At 46.1% G+C, this 18665-nt stretch overlaps 1 protein-coding gene across 2 annotated transcripts in view; it reads right to left on the bottom strand.

The window, feature by feature from the left end:
* Positions 1–18665, bottom strand: part of ADAM8 (ADAM metallopeptidase domain 8) — a 99867-nt gene that overhangs the window by 46368 nt on the left and 34834 nt on the right. For both annotated transcript variants that reach the window (XM_073353122.1, XM_073353123.1), the window contains exons 6-7: positions 10366–10552; positions 6031–6096 (exon numbers count right to left, since the gene is read on the bottom strand). In XM_073353122.1, coding sequence (XP_073209223.1) covers positions 6031–6096; positions 10366–10552 — 253 coding nt within the window. The remainder of the gene's footprint in view (positions 1–6030; positions 6097–10365; positions 10553–18665) is intronic.

The raw sequence follows: 18665 nt of genomic DNA, 5'->3' as shown, positions 1-18665 counted from the left end.
TCCTTTTAAAGAAATAACGGACCTAATATAAGAAACAGTAACTTACTGCAACTGTGGTTCTTCAAGATCTGATGCAGATGGGTATTCTAGGTAAAAGTGTGTGCACGCCCCATACGCCACAGCTGGAGACTTTTGCCTAGCAGTACCTGTAGAGGGGTGGCGCTCATGTCTTGTGTCTGTCGCTCCTTCCCTGATTATATGAGGCAATGCCACCACAACCCCCCTCAGTTCCTTCACACTGAACGTTCAAGGAACTACCTCGATGCAGAGGGGATGGAGGGTGGGTCGTGGAATACACATCTGCATCACATCTCGAAGAACCACAGTTACAGTAAATAACCGTTTCTTCTTCAAGTAGATGCAGAGGTGTATTCCAAGTAGGTGAATCACAAGCAGTACTCCCTGTAGGAGGTGGGGCTTGAAATATATCAGAGTAAGGATCGCAGGACTGCTCTGACATTAGTGCAGGGCTTCTCAAACCAGGAGTCGGGAGCCCTCAGAGGGTTACGAGGCTATTACATGGGGGGTCGCGAGCTGTCAACCTCCACCTCAAACTCCGCTTAGCCTCCAACATTTATAATGGTGTTAAATATATATAAAAAAGTGTTTTTAATTTATAAGGGGGGGGGGTCGCACTCAGAGGCTTGCTGTGTGAAAGGGGTCACTGGTACAAAAGTTTGAGAACCACTGCACTAGTGTCTGCTCAGGAAGATGTAGTGATAGCATAATGGTCTGTAAATGGATGGATGGATGACCATGTGCCTGCCCTGCAAATGTCTAATATGAAAATGTCATTAAGGAACGCTACCAACACTGCCTGTGCTCTTGTCGAATGAGCTCATATCTGCTGAGGAGGCGTTGCTGATGCTATTTCATACGCAGTCCTGATACAAAATGTTATCCATCTGGAGATGGCCTGTGCACAAACCACTTGTCCTTTCATACGGTCCACATATGACAAGAACAGGTGAGGCGAAGCATGAAACAGTTCAGTTCTGTTCAGGTAAAAGGATAGACACCATCTCATGTCTAACATATGGAGGCACTGCTCCTCCGGAAGCAATGTGGATTAGGGAAGAACACAGGAAAACACACAGCCTGGCTCAAATGAAATTAAGAGACCAATTTGGATAAGAACTTAGGGTGTGGTCGGAGTGTTATCTTGTCCCTGGAGAACTGCATGTAGGGGGACCCCGCCATCAGGGCATTCAATTCATCCACCCTCCTGGCAGAGTTAATGGCTATCAAGAACGCAATTTTCTGAGACAGGAGGAGCAGAAGACAGGATGCAAAATGCTCAAATTGAGGCCTCTTCAGAGCTGCTAAAACAATGGTCAGGTCCCAAAGAGGGGCTGTCTCTCGGACTGGAGAAACCTTGTCACCATAGCATTGGAAAAAAACGATTTCCCTTGGATGGGGGGGGGATAAAATGCTGATATTGCTGCCAAGTGCACTCTCAGGTAACTGAGTGCCCAGCCCAATTTCTAAGGTGTGGCAGGTACTTTAAGATGTCCTGGATGGAAGGCCCCACCAGATGGGTCCTGCAGACTGAGGACCACACAGAAAACCTCTCCCACTAGGATGGCCTACTTAGTAAAGTGGAAGACTTCCTGCTGATAAGTAGGACCTGCTGGACAGCCTTTAAGCAATGCTCTTCCTCCTCATTCAGCCATGCAGCATCCATGCCATAAAGTGCAGGGAGCTGATTGCCAGATGCAGGGTGCGGCCATGGCCCTCTGTGAGGAGGTTAGGGCGGAGAAGAAGCAGCATGGGAGGCTGGGCAGACAGAGCGAGGACGTCTGAGAACCAGCACTGTCTCGGCCATGCTGGCGTGATCAGGATGAGTCTGGCTCAATCCTCCTTGAGGTTGGTGATGACCTTAGGAACAATTGGAACTGGAGGGAAGGCGTGTAGTTGACTGCCAGCGGCAGTGGAAGGCATCAGAGAGCGAGCCCGGGCTGGGTCCCCCACAACTGACAGCAGAAAAGACAACACTTCCTGTTTTCTCTCATCGCAAATAGATTGATCGTGAGGATGCCCCACGCTGAGAAAACATAGGGGGACACAGCCAACCGATTGAGAAAAAAGAAAAGGAGTACTTGTGGTACCTTAGAGACTAACCAATTTATCTGAGCATAAGCTTTCTCTGAGCTTATGCTCAGATAAATTGGTTAGTCTCTAAGGTGCCACAAGTACTCCTTTTCTTTTTGCGAATACAGACTAACACGGCTGTTACTCTGAAACTGATTGAGAAAGTATATCTGGACAGCAAAATTTGCTGATTCGTGATCGTCATCTAGTGACAATGAGGTATATATCTTTCTGCCCAAAAGGTCCAGCCGCTTAGAGTCTCTGTCCTTTGATGTGGACTTGAACCAGCCCTGCTGGGCTCTGTCATTCATTGCCATGACCATCAGGGAGTTTGGGACCAGATGGGAATAGAACCCTTCATATCCCAGTACAGGCATGAAATAGCGCTTCTCCAAGCACTTAGCCACCAGTGATACTGAGGCAAGAGTACCCCAAATGTCTCTCGCAGGTTTGAGAACTGCATCATTTATTGGGGAGTGCATCATTTATGGGGTGGCACCTTCCCAGGATCAGAGGGCGGATAATTGTCCACGAGTTTGTGAGTATTCTCCTGGAGAAACTCCACTTGAATACCCAGGGATAAAGCCACCTAGTGTAAAAGGTGCTAGTATGCCTTAAAGCTCTCTGGGGTGGAAGGGGAGGATGAACCCAGCAGCACCATCTTGTACAGGGATGAGGATCTTGGCTGAGCCACAGCTGGGTCCTGCTCCTGGGATAACATATCCGGACTGGGAAAGTCCAAAGGCTCCAGAGGACCGGGAGACGTGGGAGCTTGAGCCTGTGGCTGATCTGCAGCCACCAACGCAGAGCAGATGGGTGATCTCACCTTTGACTGGGACGACGAATGAGACCTCCAGGAGAGAAGAGTGTCCCACTGAGGCCAGGGGGCCCCTGGTATGGGTAAGGCATTGGTGGCCAGTAGGCACCAGGCCAGGGGCCTCCATCCCAGCCTCAGGGCACATGCCAACCCTGGTAGCCATACTGCTCCACTGGTGGCCTTCAGTCCTCCTCAGGCAAAAGAGAGTGGGAGGATGATAATCCTGACTCTGAAGTGGAGGAGCCCTGGGATCTAGGGGACAGAGGCAAAGCAACCCTGAGGGAACCAAAAGGTGATCTGGCTCATCCATCGACCAGAATGAGATTGGACTCTGTGTTCCCGATGAAGCCGGTATCACTAATACCAAATATATCAGCGCCAAAAGCAAGGTTGGAGAGGAAACAGTGGCACTGGAGCACCTGAGTGCCTAGATGTCGAGCATGGTGACAACCGCCACGGACGCACCTGTGGCATTGATTGCACCAGTGCTGAGGAGGGTATCAGTACTGAGGTACCCCATATTGACTTTGGTGCCGTTCCCATCCCAACGACTGAGACAGGCCCAACGGTTCAGAGGCATGCTCCATCTATGGAGCTACTGAAGGCGCCAGTCTTGCAAAGTCTTGGACCAGCAGTAAGGATGGGACTGAAATGCAGAGTAGGTCCACTGAAGCCTGGTATGCCGATGTCACAAACATAGTGGTTACTGGTATTGCTCCTATCAGCACCAGACTCAACAGATGCCGGGCGGCCAGAGCCAGAGTTGACGGAACAGGGTTTCTGCCCTCCCTACTTGGTGCCGCACCATCCAGCACTGTGTGCTGGAGCCAGTCCCGCCCAGCCTGAGCTCTTAGGGGAGGCAGAAGAGTCACCCCACGACCTGGAGCACTCATGGTTGGTCTTATGAGAGCTCTTCTTTTGGGCCAATGATGGAGAACAGCTTCTGCGCCTCATTGGAGAGGCGCCTGCCCTGAAGCAAGCAGCAGCAGCAGCAGCATTTTCCAAACTGGAAGGTGATCTGTGGCCAGAGGAGGGCCTCAGTGCTGGGTCAGGCTACACGGCCTGTTCAAGCAGGTGCTGTTGCGGCAAAGGCCCCATGACACCTGAGTCTTCTTTTTAAATGATCTACAGATCGAACAGCACTTTTAAAGGTGGGCTTTGCCAAGGCAGAGCAAGCACTGTGTGTGTGTGTGGAGGGGGGGCATTCTTAGGGATCGCCACTCCACATGAAGGGCAGCGCTTGAACCCCTGTGAGGGCATCACCAGAGAGCACTACCCCTACATTCTATGGCTTTCTTCTTTTTTTTAGTTTACTAACAAACACTAACTGACTAATTGTACAACAAACTAGGCTAAGAAAGGATAAATGCAAAGTTGTTAGACTACAACCACACAGAGCTCCCACTCCACCCAACAGGTGGTGAGAAGGAACTGAGAGGGGTCACGATGGCTCCACCTCACATAGCCAGGGGACAGGCTACAGACACAAGGCTGGTGAGAGACAGAGTGTGGCAGGCAGGCTACAATTGCACACAGACACTAGGGGTGTGACTTGCATGCTGGAGGGCTATTTGTGGGCGACCCAGGTGGGAGCTCCTTTAGCAGGGCATTGTAGGGCATCCAACGTTGCAGGGCAGGGATGACACAGCTGCTCACTGGTCTGGATTGTGCCCTGGTATGTCACAATGATTGAAGGGAATTGCATTGCAATTCCAAACGAAATGACAGGAGAAATCCTAAACCTCATCCATGAAGGACATCAAGAATTAACTAAATGCTATGAATGGGCCAACCAGTGTGGTGGCTGTGCATCAGCAAGGACATAAAGAATAAAATATCTGCAAGTGAACATTTCAGAACTAAGACAAAGTACCTTTAATAACAACACCTCTGCCAGACAGACCTTGGAAGAGACTAGCTGCAGATTTATGCAAATTCAGAAGACAGCATTACCTTGTCATCATGGACTATTTTTCCAAATATATAGAAATAACGCACTTGGAAGACATAACATGTTGCAGTGTTATAGAGAAACTGAAGTCCACTTTCGCTCATTTTGGTATTCCAGAACAACTAGTGGTAGACAACAGACCACAATTCACCGCAGCAGAATTTAAGTAATTCCAAATGAAATAAGATTTTGATCCCATTACTAGCAGCTGCTTTACCCACAAGCGAATGGAGAGGCTGAAAAAGTTGTATGGACAGCCAAGAAAATAATACAGCAGGAATATTCATTTCTTATTCTTCTGAGTTACAGATCAACACTGACAACATATAGTCCAACACAACTCCTGATGGGAAGATAACACAGAACTACTGGTCCAACTTTGGAAAAGAATGTATCCAGACATGAAGAGAGTAGCCAAATCAGATAAAAAGGCAAAAAAAGCTTACAAACATTTTTATAACAGATGTCACTCAGTTAGGGAACTGCCAGGTCTAGACCCTGGTGTCCATGTTTGTGTCAAGCTGGATGCAGAAAAGCTCCAGCTGTTATAAAGGAAAAGAACTCATTGCCCAGATCATATGTGATCGAGACCAACAGTGGAGAGTTCCTCAGAAAATATCGACATCTCCAATTTATTCCTCAGAAATAACAATCAACAGAACAAACTCTATAGATAGCAGATGCAGAACAAGACGACGATGACTCACAGATTCCAAACAGACAAGAGACAGTCGTCACAACTCATGGACAGCCAAATGACCATGTTATTACACGTTCAGGTTGTGTAATTAGAAAAAAAGTACAATTCAAAGACACTGATCCGTACTGAACTTCAAAGACAGTGTGATAGTGTAAATATTGTAATGGAAGGAATGTAGAAGTTAAAGGGGGAGATGTAATGGAATGGTAAACTATATTGTATTGTTCAGCCACAAGTGGTGGCATCTATAACATACCTTACATAAGTTCACAACAGCCATTTCCTGGCAGTGCATTGAAGGTTCTTGTACTGAATCGCTCTGGTGTCTCTCTCTGGGAGGGAAACTCTATAGCAAGTCCATATCTGGTACAGAAACCAGACCTGCTAATTGCAGTCTTGTAACCTACTATATACAAGTAGTACATGACAGCAGTGGAGAATGAAATGCTGGTCTCAGCCTGTTCCCCTTACCTCCGCATTGTCCACGACCAAGACCAACTCCACATATCTGGTCCCTTTCTGAAATGGAGCCGATTTCTGAAAGTCAAAAGCAAATGCCATGCAGGATTTGAATTCCATCTCTGATAGTTCTGAGCACAAGCAGCGCACGAGCCATGTTCTCACAGGGACATCTTCCTTCATACGTGTTGTATTCTGGAACATGGCCTACCTGTTTCTGGGTGACTTACTTTAGCTGCTAAACTTGTTGGTGCTGGTTTGCTTTATAACTTCTGCCTCCCACTCTAAACTGCAGAAGAAGTGTCCCAAGTTCCCAAACAGCCACAAACCCAATGATCAATATGGTTTGGCTCAAGGGGTACATATCATTCATGAGCAGTCCCAAGTTTCTTGTTTCTTTCACTAGTGGTTCAATATACAGTAACTTAGTGTATTAGAATGAATTTTCTCAAAGTCCATGGGCTAACAGTTCTGGGGCTTGTACTGCAAATACTTCCATATAAACTCTTTCTATACAATTCCCAGGGGATGCTAAAACAATAAGCTAAATTATGGGGAATGACACTTGCACGGGGCCTGAAACAATAGCTCAGAGAGGGCCCAGCTCAATGGATTGTAACTCTGAAACCCAGGGAAAGCAGTTGGAATGTAAATTTAAATGCAAAGATAATTAATCGTGTCACTGCTGATCATTTAATCAGAAACACTTGCCCAACGTCCTTACCCTATCAACCCAAACTGCCTCCCAGGAGCCCAAAACCCCAACTGATCCCACCTCCAGCCTCCTCTGTGGTGCAGGTGGGAGCTGTCAATAGAAAACACACGGCATTTTGAAGTGGAATGTCTTTTTATGGACTATCTGCATCACGATAGCACCTGGCCCCTCAGCCTGGGTCATGGCACCAGCGATGGATGCTGCACACACTGGCAATAAAAGGGCAATCCCTGCACGAAGACCTCACAATCCGGGGGAGAAAAATCAACAAACCAAGGGAAGGGGAAGGACAAGGTAGGAGGGAAGCCACCTAGCACACCCACTGCCAAGCCACTGCTCCCGGGTGTTTTGCGCATGTCATAGCGGAAGGCAACTGCAGGGATTTGAAGTAGGACAACGTAGTAACTCTGGGGACTTTGACAAGGGCAACTCCTGTATATGGGGGAAGCATGGCAGAGAGCATGGCGGTATATCCAGGGAAACAGGACTAATGGACATGGCAGGTTGGCGTCTCTGGCAGAACAGAGGCAGGGCTGACAGCTCAGTAATGCAGGAAAGGAAATCTGTAGAGTGAATATAAGAATGGCCACAATGAGTCAAGACCAATGGTCCATCTAGCCCAGTATCCTGTCGTCCAACAGTGACCAGTGCCAGATGCTTCCAAGAGAATAAACAAAACAGGGCAATCATCAAGTGATCCATTCCCTGTTGTCCAGTCCCAGCAACTGGCAGTCAGAGGCTTAGGATACCCAGAGCATGGGGTTGCATCCCTGACCATCTTGTCTAATAGCCATTCGTGGGCCGATCATCTATGAATTTACCTAATTCTTTTTTGAACCCAGTTATACTTTTGGTCTTCAAAACATCACCTGGCAATGAGTTCCACAAGTTGACTGTGTTGTGTGAAGTTCATTTTAAGCCTGCTGCCTATTAATAAATTTCATTGGGTGACCCCAGTTCGTGTGTTACTTGAACTGGTAAATAACACTTCCTTATTTACTTTCTCCAAACCATTCATGATTTTACAGACCACTATTATATCCCCCATTAGTCAGCTCTTTTCGAAGTTGAACAACCCCAGTCTTTGTAATCTCTCCTCATGTGGACACTGTCCCATACCCCCAATCATTTTTGTTGTCCTTCTCTGTACCTTTTCCATTTCTAATCATTTTTTTTTTTGAGGTGGAGTGACCAGAACTGTATGCAGTATTCAAGGTGTGGGCATACCATGGATTAATATAGTGGCATTATGATATTTACTGTTTTATTATCTACCCCTTTCCTAATGGTTCCCAACATTGTTAGCTTTTTTTGACTGTCACTCCACATTGAGTTGATGTTTTCAGCTGGTAACTGCTGATTTAAACCCCATCATTTTGTATGTATAGTTAGGATTATGTTTTCCAATATGATTACTTTGCGTTCATCAACAATGAATTTCATCTGCCATTTTGTTGCTCAGTCATCCAATTTTAGGAGATCTCCTTGGAACTCTTCACAATCTGCTTTGGATTTTAGTATCTTGAGTAGTTTTGTGTCACCTGCAAACTGTTTACCCCTTTTTCTAGATCATTTAGGAATATGTTGAACACACTGATCCAGTATGGATCCCTGGGGGACTCTGCTATTTACCCTTCTCCATTCTGTAAACTAGCCATTTATTCCTACCCTTTATTATCTGTCCTTTAACCAGTTACTGGTCCATGAGAGGACCTTCCCTCTTATCCCATGATTGCTTAATTTACTTAAGAGCCTTTGTTGAGGGACCTTCTCAAAGGCTTTCTGAAAGTCCAACTACATTATATCCACTGGACCACCTTGTTCACATGTTTGTTGACCCTCTCAAGAGAATTCTAATACATTGGTGAGGCATGATTTCCCTTTACAAAAGCCAAGTTGACTCTTCCTCAACAAATCATGTTAATCTATGTGTTTGATAATTCTTCTTTACTATAGTTTCAATCAGTTTGCCAGGTACTGAAGTTAGGCTTACTGACCTGTAATTATCAGGATCACTTCTGAAGTCTCTTTTTAAAAATTGGCATCACATTAGTTATCATCCTGTCATCTGGTACAGAAGCTGATTTAAGTGATAGGTTACACACCACAGTTAGTAGTTCTGCAATTTCATATTTGAGTTCCTTCAGAACTTGTGGGTGGATTCCATCTGGTCCTGGTGACATATTACTGTTTAATTTATCAATTTATTCCAATACTTCCTCTATTCATATCTCAGTCTGGGACAGTTTCTAAGATTTGTCACCTAAGAAGAATGGCTCAGGTGAGGGAATGTCCCTCACATCCTCCACTGTGAAGACTGATGCAAAGAATTCATTTAGCTTCTCTGCAATGACCTTGTCTTCTTTGAGCACTCCTTTAGTACCTTGATCATCCAGAGGCCCCACCGATTGTTTGGCAGGCTTCCTGCTTCTGGTGTACTTAAAAAAATTTGCTATTAGTTTTTGTCTTTTGCTCGGTGCTCTTCAAATTCTTTTTTGGCCTGCCTAATTATACTTTTACACTTGACTTGACATATTTTATGCTTCTTTCTATTTCCCTCAGTGGGATTTGACTTTCAGTTGTTAAAGGATGCTATTTCTCTCCAACCATCTCTTTTACACAGTTGCTTAACCATGCTGGCATTTTTTTGGTCCTTTTACTATTCTTTTTATTTGGGGTACACATTTATTTGTGCCTTTATTTTGGTGTTTTTGAAAAGTTTCCATTCAACTTGCAGGCATTTCACTCTTGTGACTGTTCCTTTTAATTTCCATTTAACTTGCTTCTTCATTTTTGTGTAGTTCCCCTCTCTGAAGTTTAAATGCAACTGTGGTGAGTTTCTTTGGTACTTCTTCCCCCACCCCCCAAGGATGTTAAATATAATTACATCATGGTTGCTATTACCAAGTTCAGCTATAGTCACCCCTTGGATCAAATTCTGTGCTCCATTTAGGACTAAATCAAGAATTGCCTCTCCCCTTGTGGGTTCCAGAACTAGCTGCTTTAAGCAGCAGTCATTAATGGGTCAGGCTAAGCCTTGGAGGATCTCAAAGGTAAAGACATGCAGTCTGTGTTTGATATGGTGGGAAAGGGGAGGCGGCAATGAAATGAGGATTGCCTTTGCAGCCAGGCCTGCATTTGTCCAGGTCAGAGAGGACGGGAAGGGAGGGAAAGACAGACTATGTGAGTTACCTAAGTCACACAGGGAGTCTGTGGTGCAGGAGAGAACTGAATCTGGGTCTCCTGAACCCAATGCTGGGGCCTTGACATCCCAGGGACAACTACAGCAATTGCTCACAGCCAGACTTTCCACTTAGGAGGCAGTGAAGTATCTGAAGTGTGAGAAATGCCTTAGCCTTTTTGAAATCTCCTCAGCCCGTGTCTATGTGCTCCTCCTTTCAGTATCCCTTGGAAATGAGGAGGAGATGCTGGTACTGTGTGACCAGCCAGCTCCTTGCAGGCCCCCAGCAAGTGCGTGCAGAATCTTTGCAATCAGGCACTGTGCTAGGGACCCGATCGAAGGCCCAGCAAAGTCAATGGAAAGACTTGCACTGACCTCATTGGGCTTTGGATCAGGCCCTACATTCCTACAAATTAAAACTACAACACAGAGGAACAGGGTGATTTCCTACCCAGTGATGGGGCTTCATTGCGGCAGCAACTTTCGGTTCATGGTCGTATTCCAAAGTGACATTGGCATCTCCGCAGGTCCCACGCTTCACTCTCAGGTGATCCGCTTGGTACACCGCATGCTCCCCCTTATCATCACCTCCCAACGGCTCAATTAAATAGACTGTTTGATCGGCCCAGAAAAATCCACTGCAAAGAGATGGGGGCAACATGAATCGGTGTCCAGTATCCGATCAGAGAAAGGGTTTCACACACATTCGCAGAGGAAACACAAGGTGGGGGAGGTAATATCTTTTATTAGACTAACTTCTGTTGGTGAGAGAAACAAGCTTTCAAGCTTAAACAGAGCTCTTCTTCAGGTCTGGGAAACTAACTCAAAGTGTCACTGCTAAATACAAGATTTGAACAGATTGTTTAGCATAAGAAGTGACATAGGCTGACCCACTGCACTTGAGAGGCTGGGTGCTGTCTGGCTGCAGTGTAGGGTGCTCACATTACAAGGAGAACGCAGTCATTTTTTCACCTGGCTAGAGCCCCTCTCTCAGCCACGGAACTGCACACTCCTCACATGTACCTGGAGGTTAACAGTTCATGCATATATGTGTAATCAGGACTTCGGCAGACCACGTACAGGCCATGGCAGCCTGGCCCTTGGCAAGGTCATGGACAGGCCATGGCAGCCTGGCCCTTGACAGGCCATGTATATCAATCTGGGATCTTTTCAAAAGGAAAATCTAAACAGAATTCCCTGCTCTGAATTCAGGGCCAGCCTGGGCTCTCAATGACTGTTTCTCCATGTCAAATGCCATTTAGGGAGAAAGAAACAGACCTGGCCCTGCCAAATTCAGCCAGGATCTGTCCCTGTAATGTGGGGAAGAGGCAAGGCAGGGCAGGGCAGTCCCTAATAGATACCCAGGTCCTGTCACTGTAGCATAGGTGGCCAGTAGGGAAGGACAGGATAGTTCCTACTTTGAACCTCCGTGCCATGGTTCTTTGTCCCTTCAATTCCTTTACAGAGTTACCAAGTATAGAGGCTAATGATAAAACCATATGGCCTGACCCCACAATCCTGCCTTCCTGCTGCTCCCAGACACACTCCCTGCCACCAATGAGAGGGTGACTGCACAATGGGGCTGTCTCCTAAGAGACTCTGGGGGTATACTTTGGAGGTGAAATGAGTGATTTGGGATTACTTTTCCCTTGGGAAAATAGGAAAATGAGCTGCTCTCCAGAGCCTGTCAGCCCTGTGCTGCCAAGTACCTTCCAGAGAGCAAGGCACTTGTGGCAATCATGTGTGGCACTTGAAGATTGTTTTTCAGACAAACTGAAAGGAGGTCTGATTTCACTGCAGGGTGGAGAATCTTTTTAATTTAAACAGGATTTTTTTATTTTGTTATTTTAAATTGCAATATATTTTTCTTTGTAAAACTAAACCTGTTTAAAATGAAATTAAATTAAAATATGTTAAGGCTAAACTTAGTAGAATCTCTAAAACATTTAAATAAAAAATAAATATACTGAATCCCTGAGCCTCTATCAAAACTGTGTTAAAGGCTGTTTTTCTGTAAAAAGAAAGAATCAGGGGAAAAACATCTAACTTTCGAGGTTAAGCATTATAAATAAGGCACAATAGGTCATGTACTGTATTAAGGGATGCATCATGGATAGTTCCCTGAAAACATTCACTCACTATGCAGCGGCAGTCAAAAAAGCGAACAGAATGTTATGAACCATTAGGAAAAGGATAGATAATAAGACAGAAAATATCGGAATGCTGCCATATAAATCCATGATACACCCACACTTTGAATATTGTGTGCAGTTCTGGTCACCTCATCTCAAAAACAAATATATTAGAAATGGACAGGCTACAGAGAAGGTGCTCACTGCATTCATGCAGGTAACCAGAGGGGCAGGTTCAGAAGCTCCTCAGCCAGGGCTTGAGGCACTTGCATCTCGTCAGTGCCAAGGTTCCCCTCTGCTACCACCAGGCTACAGCGTGTCTCTTCCGCTCTCTCCTTGCCTCCAAACAAATCCAGTGACATAGACTGACCCACTGCGCTTGAGCAGCTCGGTGCTGTCTGGCTACAGTGTAGGGTGGGAGAGTCTCACTACAGGGAGAATGCAGTCATTTTTTCACATGGCTAGAGCCCCTCTCTCAGCCAGGGAATAGCACAATCACCACATGTCCCTGGAGGTTACCAGTTCATCCATATATGTATAATTAGGACTTCAGCAGGCCACATACATGCCAAGGCAGTCTGGCCCTTCCTGGCTCTGGGATCAGAGTGTGGTAAAGCAGCTAAAGACATTATAGTACTCAAGTGTAGCCACCTGCAGGGACTGAATGTGGGAAAAGCCTGAGCTGCGGCCACTTGAACGAAAGGAAAATGCACATTAGCACGGAGACAGTAGCAGCCTCACAACCCCGTGTCTGTCTAGTGTAAATGGTGAACTCTCTGTAACTGCAGGTCGCTAAACCATGATCTGAGTAATTCAGTAACTCAGCCAGGGGTTAGGGGTCTGTTACAGAAGTGGGTGGGTGAGGTTCTGTGGCCTGCGATGTGCAGAAGGTCAGACTAGATGTTCAGGATGGTCCCTTCTGACCTTAAAGTCTAGGTAGGAGTCTATTTCCAGCTCTGCTTGTGGAAAATTCACCCAGCCTCTCAGTTACATTTTCTGTGAAATAGGTGAAGGATAGCTGCTACCTCTGAGGTAGGCACATGAGTTGTGAAGAACACAGAAATAACTAGAGCAGTTAAAGAAGCTGGGAGTAGAACTTATAAGCATTTAGCTCAGTGCATCTTTCCCAGGCTACAGAGCAGTGTGCGCAGCAAGGAGGGTCTCTCTTCTTCTCCCCTGCCTCAAGGGGGACACTTTACCATTTATGCACAACAGGGGAGAGGGACTGAAACCAAAGGATGGAATCCAAACCTCAGTGAATGTTGTGGTGTTGGAGGCTCCAGTCTGATTCACAGCAGTGTCTATGGCTATGATTCCACAGAGAATCCTCAAATAGCAGAGCCTGTTTCCTAGATCCAGTTCAGATGGGGCCCACCTCGTGGCAGACCCACAAGAATGGCTGATCTTATGAGGTTTCCCAATTTGGGCCATGATCTCATGAGAACAGCTCATTGAACTGTAGCTCCATCCAATCCAAACCCAAACCTGAGCCAGGTTTATCTCAACCCAGCCCCTGTACCTTTGTCTGACATCTCCAAAGCTCATCTCCTTGGGCCATCTTGGGTTCAACTACATATGAATGCAAGAAGCATGACTAAGAGTCATCTAGGGCCCCCATGGGAGGAGAGGGCAATAGAAAGGTGGGGAAAGGGCAATGCCAGGGCATTGTTCATCACTTCATCAAAAGAGAAATGCCCCTTTTGGGGCACTGGTCACAGGAAATCAGAGCATGTTCTTGGCAGAGATCAAAGTCTCTAGCAGGGGAGTTATGGGGCAACTGGAGAGATTTGAGTGCAGTAAATCACCAGGTCTGGACAGCATCACCCAAGGACTCTGGAGGGAGGAAAGTGTGAGGCCCAGTGTATCGCAAAGACAGACCCATCCCCTGGAGATGGAGCAAGACATGCATGACTATCTGTCAGCCCCAGAGCAGTAGCCTCCTCTCAGCACCAAGCCAGCTGAGGGGAAGGTCTGATTAAGGACAAAGCAGGATAACTGGAACTTCATTGGGTCTAATTAGGGGAAACAGATCTTCTCTACCCTATGAGAATTGCCTGCTGACAAGCTATTCACAGGTCAGCTGCAATCTTAAAAGATGTAACATAAGATGCTTCACATGATATTGTTAACATAAAACCGGACTAACTGTGCTACCTGAGGGGGAGGGGGTAGGAGGAAGGGGCTAACAGCAGGAAGCCTCCAGGGCTGTTATGTGATAATGAAGGACACAGTGAAAATGGCCCCTCCTTTGCCCTTGATGAAAGGGCAGCACATATAGAGCTAATGAGTGAAACAGCTACTGCACACCACGAAGTGTGAGAGACCCATGGCCTCAGGGGCCAGAGGCGCCAATGGTGCATCGAGTAAAAGAGCTGGGTAATTCCTTGACCACTCACATGATTTGTTCTCAGAGAAGCTAAGACAATGATGAGGGGAATCATGTTTTCGGGCGGAAGCTAAATCACTGCACACAGCAGGAAGAAATTCCTGCTGGGCTGTGCTCCACGACCACCATGGTACAGTTAGAAAGGGGAATGATGAACCTGAACATCTGCAGTATCCATATTGACCTGAAATGGTGGCAGAAAACTGGACTAGATCACCCGCACAACTGATTCAATCCAGTATGGAAGGGAGGCGAGAGACCAGACTAGATGCACCAGGATTCCAACCAGATAGGACTGTGAGGTGGGCCACCTGGCGGTATGTACCAGTAGAGTGATCAGATGGAGCAGTTCTATATTCTTCACTAAGATTAAAATTAAATAAACATGAAACTATACAAACTATTAGCAAAATGTAGCCTGGGTAAGGCTGCTGATCCAATGTTAGAAACAATTACTGATCACAGAAACTGATCTAAGGGGACGAAGTCATTACAGTTCTGTTACTTTCTAGAGAGTCTTAATTTCTTGTGTGGGGAAGATCTTCCTGGGTTCATTCTGCTAAGGACGATATGAGTGGGGTGATGAGCTGGCTTAGTCATAACTTTACCACTTTAATTCTGGTCTCCAAGCACCCAGATGGCAGCAGCGCATACACCTGGGAAGGAAGCCACTATCACTAACGATGATTTAACTCCTGAATGACTAATTCAGTGAGCAACAATCACTCCCTGTTTTAGTTTATTCACAATTTCCTCTAAGAATATATTGGCTTTCCCCTCCCTCTGCAAAGGCCTTATTTTACTGGTTCTCTCTGAGCGGACACTGAAAAAGCAGGAGAGACATTTCAAAGCCACTTGGCGTGTGTTTGCTCTGCGCACCTTTTAATATCAGATGCCAAAGACAGCCTTTGTGGCTTATCAGCCCAGACATAAACTGTAGATTTTACACTGCAAGGATTAAGGTCTCAGAGTTGTTCTGAGAAAGATGGACACAGATAATTGATGCTGTTAACAGACAATCTGGGCTTTTCACATCAAAGAGCCATTTAGCAGACTACAAAGCAGGTTTGACACCTACGAGTTAAAGGAACCTGTCCTTCCCAGCAACAGCAGAAAAACAAATCTGTAGCTCTATCCTTCAAGGAGAGTCTATTTAAGATCCAATATACAGCATGACTGGCAGTATCACCAATTCTAAAGTACTGATATTAGCTATATTAGGAGAAAAATATCTCCACTGAAGTCAATGGGTCAGACTCAGAGGCAGTGTGTAAGGATATGTAAGCTAGCCCTGCCTAGAATCTAACTCTCTTAAACACACTTATCCACGCATAAGGGAGCCTAAATTACTGTAATTTACATACCAAAGAGCAGCAGGAAGGTGTACAGAGAGTTTACGTTCCATAAGAGGGGGTGATTGTTGTTGCTTTTCTTGCTATGCTCCTCCCTTCTGGGAAAGTCATAGCCACGCTGAGAACTGACATGTAAGGAGGGCAGAAGTGGGGGTGAGTCAACGCAGGGAGACTAAAGGTATGTCTGTACAGCCCACAGACATGTCTGTACAGCCCAAGTTGACACACTTGGGCTAGTGAGGCTCATGCTAGTGCTCTAAAAATAGCTGCGTAGACAGCGCTTTGAAGTTACGGCTTAGGTTGGAGCTCAGGTACTGAAGCCTGTCCCCCCGCAACCCCCCCGGCATCAGAGCCTGAAAGTGCTGTCTGCACAGTTATTTTTAGAGTGCTAACGTGAGCCCCCGCTACTCCTAGTATGTTGACTGGAGCTGGGAGGCTCACTTCCGTGGCTGTGTAGACACATGCAGGGGGCTCTTGCCAGGTGGGGCATGCAAGCTGAGGTGCTAGGGGAAGACCTAAATTACACTGGTTTATGCTTTGGCCCATTGTCTTTTCTTGTATAATTGTCCTTTCCCACCACAAAGGGAAATAATCTCAAACTCCCAAGGAAAAGACTGGTGGGAGCAGAAACTGAAAGCTGGGACATGTGCAGAAGCAGATTATCTGTGGGAGCAAACCATCTGGGAAGAGTTTGAAATGTCAGAGGGCCAGAGCACAGAGAATGTACAGACTAGGGGGAAACCAGGAGTTTGCTACTTTTGTACTTCTAGCTGGACTGCCCAGCACTCCACCCCTGATGCTGGTTTCCAACACATACAGCAATCCAACTTTTTGCTGCTCCGGAGGGGCAAGTCTACGGCCCCTTTACACATACACACACACACACACAGAGTAGCACCTTACTGCATAGATTGCGCCATTCCCTACTCATGGGGAAAGATACCAGTCAGCAGAGTAAAGAGTACCACAATCTGCCCCTCAGGGATGAAACTGAAAGAAATGCCCACTTCAATTTGGAGTCGGGCTTGTTTTCCATGGGAGTTAGCAGGTACCTAATCCCAAGCACCAAAGCACACCCCCGAAGGCAGGGTTTATTGGCTGATTTATTTCTGAGGTTATTAGATGGGCAGTCTTGGGCCCAAACTCACTCCCAGGGAAGTCATTTGAGAATTTTGCCATTAACATAAATGGCAGAAGGCTAGGCCCTTTGTGAATCATGCCAAGAGCCTGGGTTGGTGTGTCTTTGTCACATGGGACTGGGAGCTGCCCTGCTTGAGCACCAAGGCTAGGCAAAACCTCCTGTTATGCAGCCTCCAAAGCAGAGCAAAGACTGACATAGGTGCAAGAGAGGAAAGGCAAACCTGTCTTCCCCCCACACTGTAACATCATTCATACTGTGTAAGGAGCCAGAGATGCCTGATCTCTGGGAGGGCAGTAGCGAGGGGTAGGCAGAGCTGTGCAGGGGCGACTCCCATCCCCTTCAGAGGCACTGGGACCCATGCAGAGACCCCCAGTGGTTCGGGGAGGGACGGGGAAATAAAATTCCTGGAAGTGAAACTCCCTCATTTTCTTACAGCTATTTTACTGGGGAACTTAAGGGTAGCATTGTAATATCTACATTTTAAAAGGGCTCTAAAGTTGATTTAGTGAAATACTGAGCATCTGTAGCTGGCAAACTGGCAGAAACAATAATTAAAAATAGAATAAGAAAACACCTACAAGATCAGGAGAGCATTTAAGCACCAGGGTTTCTGCAAAGGGAAATAGTCTCTCACTACTCTCTGAGAATTCTTCAAACCTGTCAATAAAGCAGTGGATAATGGAAAACTAGTTGACATAATTTATTTGGACTTTCAAAGGGCCTTTGACAAAGTCCCTCACAATGGGCTACTAACGAAGCTACGTTGCTATGTGGTCAGAGGCAAAGTACTGTTATCTGGTTTTGGCCTGAGCAGCTAGCCAAAAATTTGGGTCTTGTAGGTTGTTCAAGTTGGGAAGAGAAGTGGACAATGGAGCTTGGAGTCTTTGATGCCATCTTGTTTAATTACAAGGAAACTACAAAGTCCTGTTTCCCTGAACACAGAAGGAACCCAACAACAGGAGATATGGTTTTTTGCTTACACCCCCAAGCCTCTTTCAGCCACCACCACCGTGTGTGTGTCCAAGCTATGTCTAGTTTTCTTCTCAGTTTGTTTCAGTGTGCTTCTTTCCCCCTCCCCACCAACACCCTTGCCCCAGACAATAACTTGCAAAGCCCGCATTCACATAATCCTAATTCCTGAGCAGATTCTCATATGCCTTTGTTTTGGGTGGGGGTTGCTAAAAAGGAGCTTAATCATTTCTTACAGCTATCTAAAATGAAGGGTGGTGGTTCCACCTACCAACTTCACTGATGTTTCATCCAATCCATAATAGTATTGTCATGTATCAAAAACTGGCTAAGAGGCCGACAGCAAAAAGTAGGATTAAATTAACTGCCCCAAAACTTCGTTAATAGAGTTAAGGTTGCCTAGTAATGCCTCAGCTACTTTCAAACCTCTGAAAGCCAGGAAATAAAGAATTATGGTAACTCAAACAAATGTCCAAAAACTAGGAAAGACTAAGTTAAAATATACATCATCCCTGTACATCCCTTAATTCTGCCCTCTGTAACCGGCAATACCCACTAGGAATGGCTCAGTAAGTGTGGTGCCATAATAGGTGGACATGAACAACTATGAGAATATGTAATTGTTTGAGTTGGGTTCCACATATCTGAATTCCAGTATTTATCTGCAAACACTCCAGCTGTGTTCACGGTGTCGGGTATAGCTGTAGTGAATGGTGGAGGGAGTAGTTGGAGCAGGATGGCAGAGTTGTCACTGTGATAACAGGAGAAGTA

The sequence above is a fragment of the Lepidochelys kempii genome, chromosome 7, assembly GCF_965140285.1.
Source record: "Lepidochelys kempii isolate rLepKem1 chromosome 7, rLepKem1.hap1, whole genome shotgun sequence".
NCBI classification, from domain to species: domain Eukaryota; kingdom Metazoa; phylum Chordata; order Testudines; family Cheloniidae; genus Lepidochelys; species Lepidochelys kempii.
The sequence above is the reverse complement of the archived record's forward strand: the minus strand, read 5'-3'. Positions and strand labels throughout refer to the sequence as shown.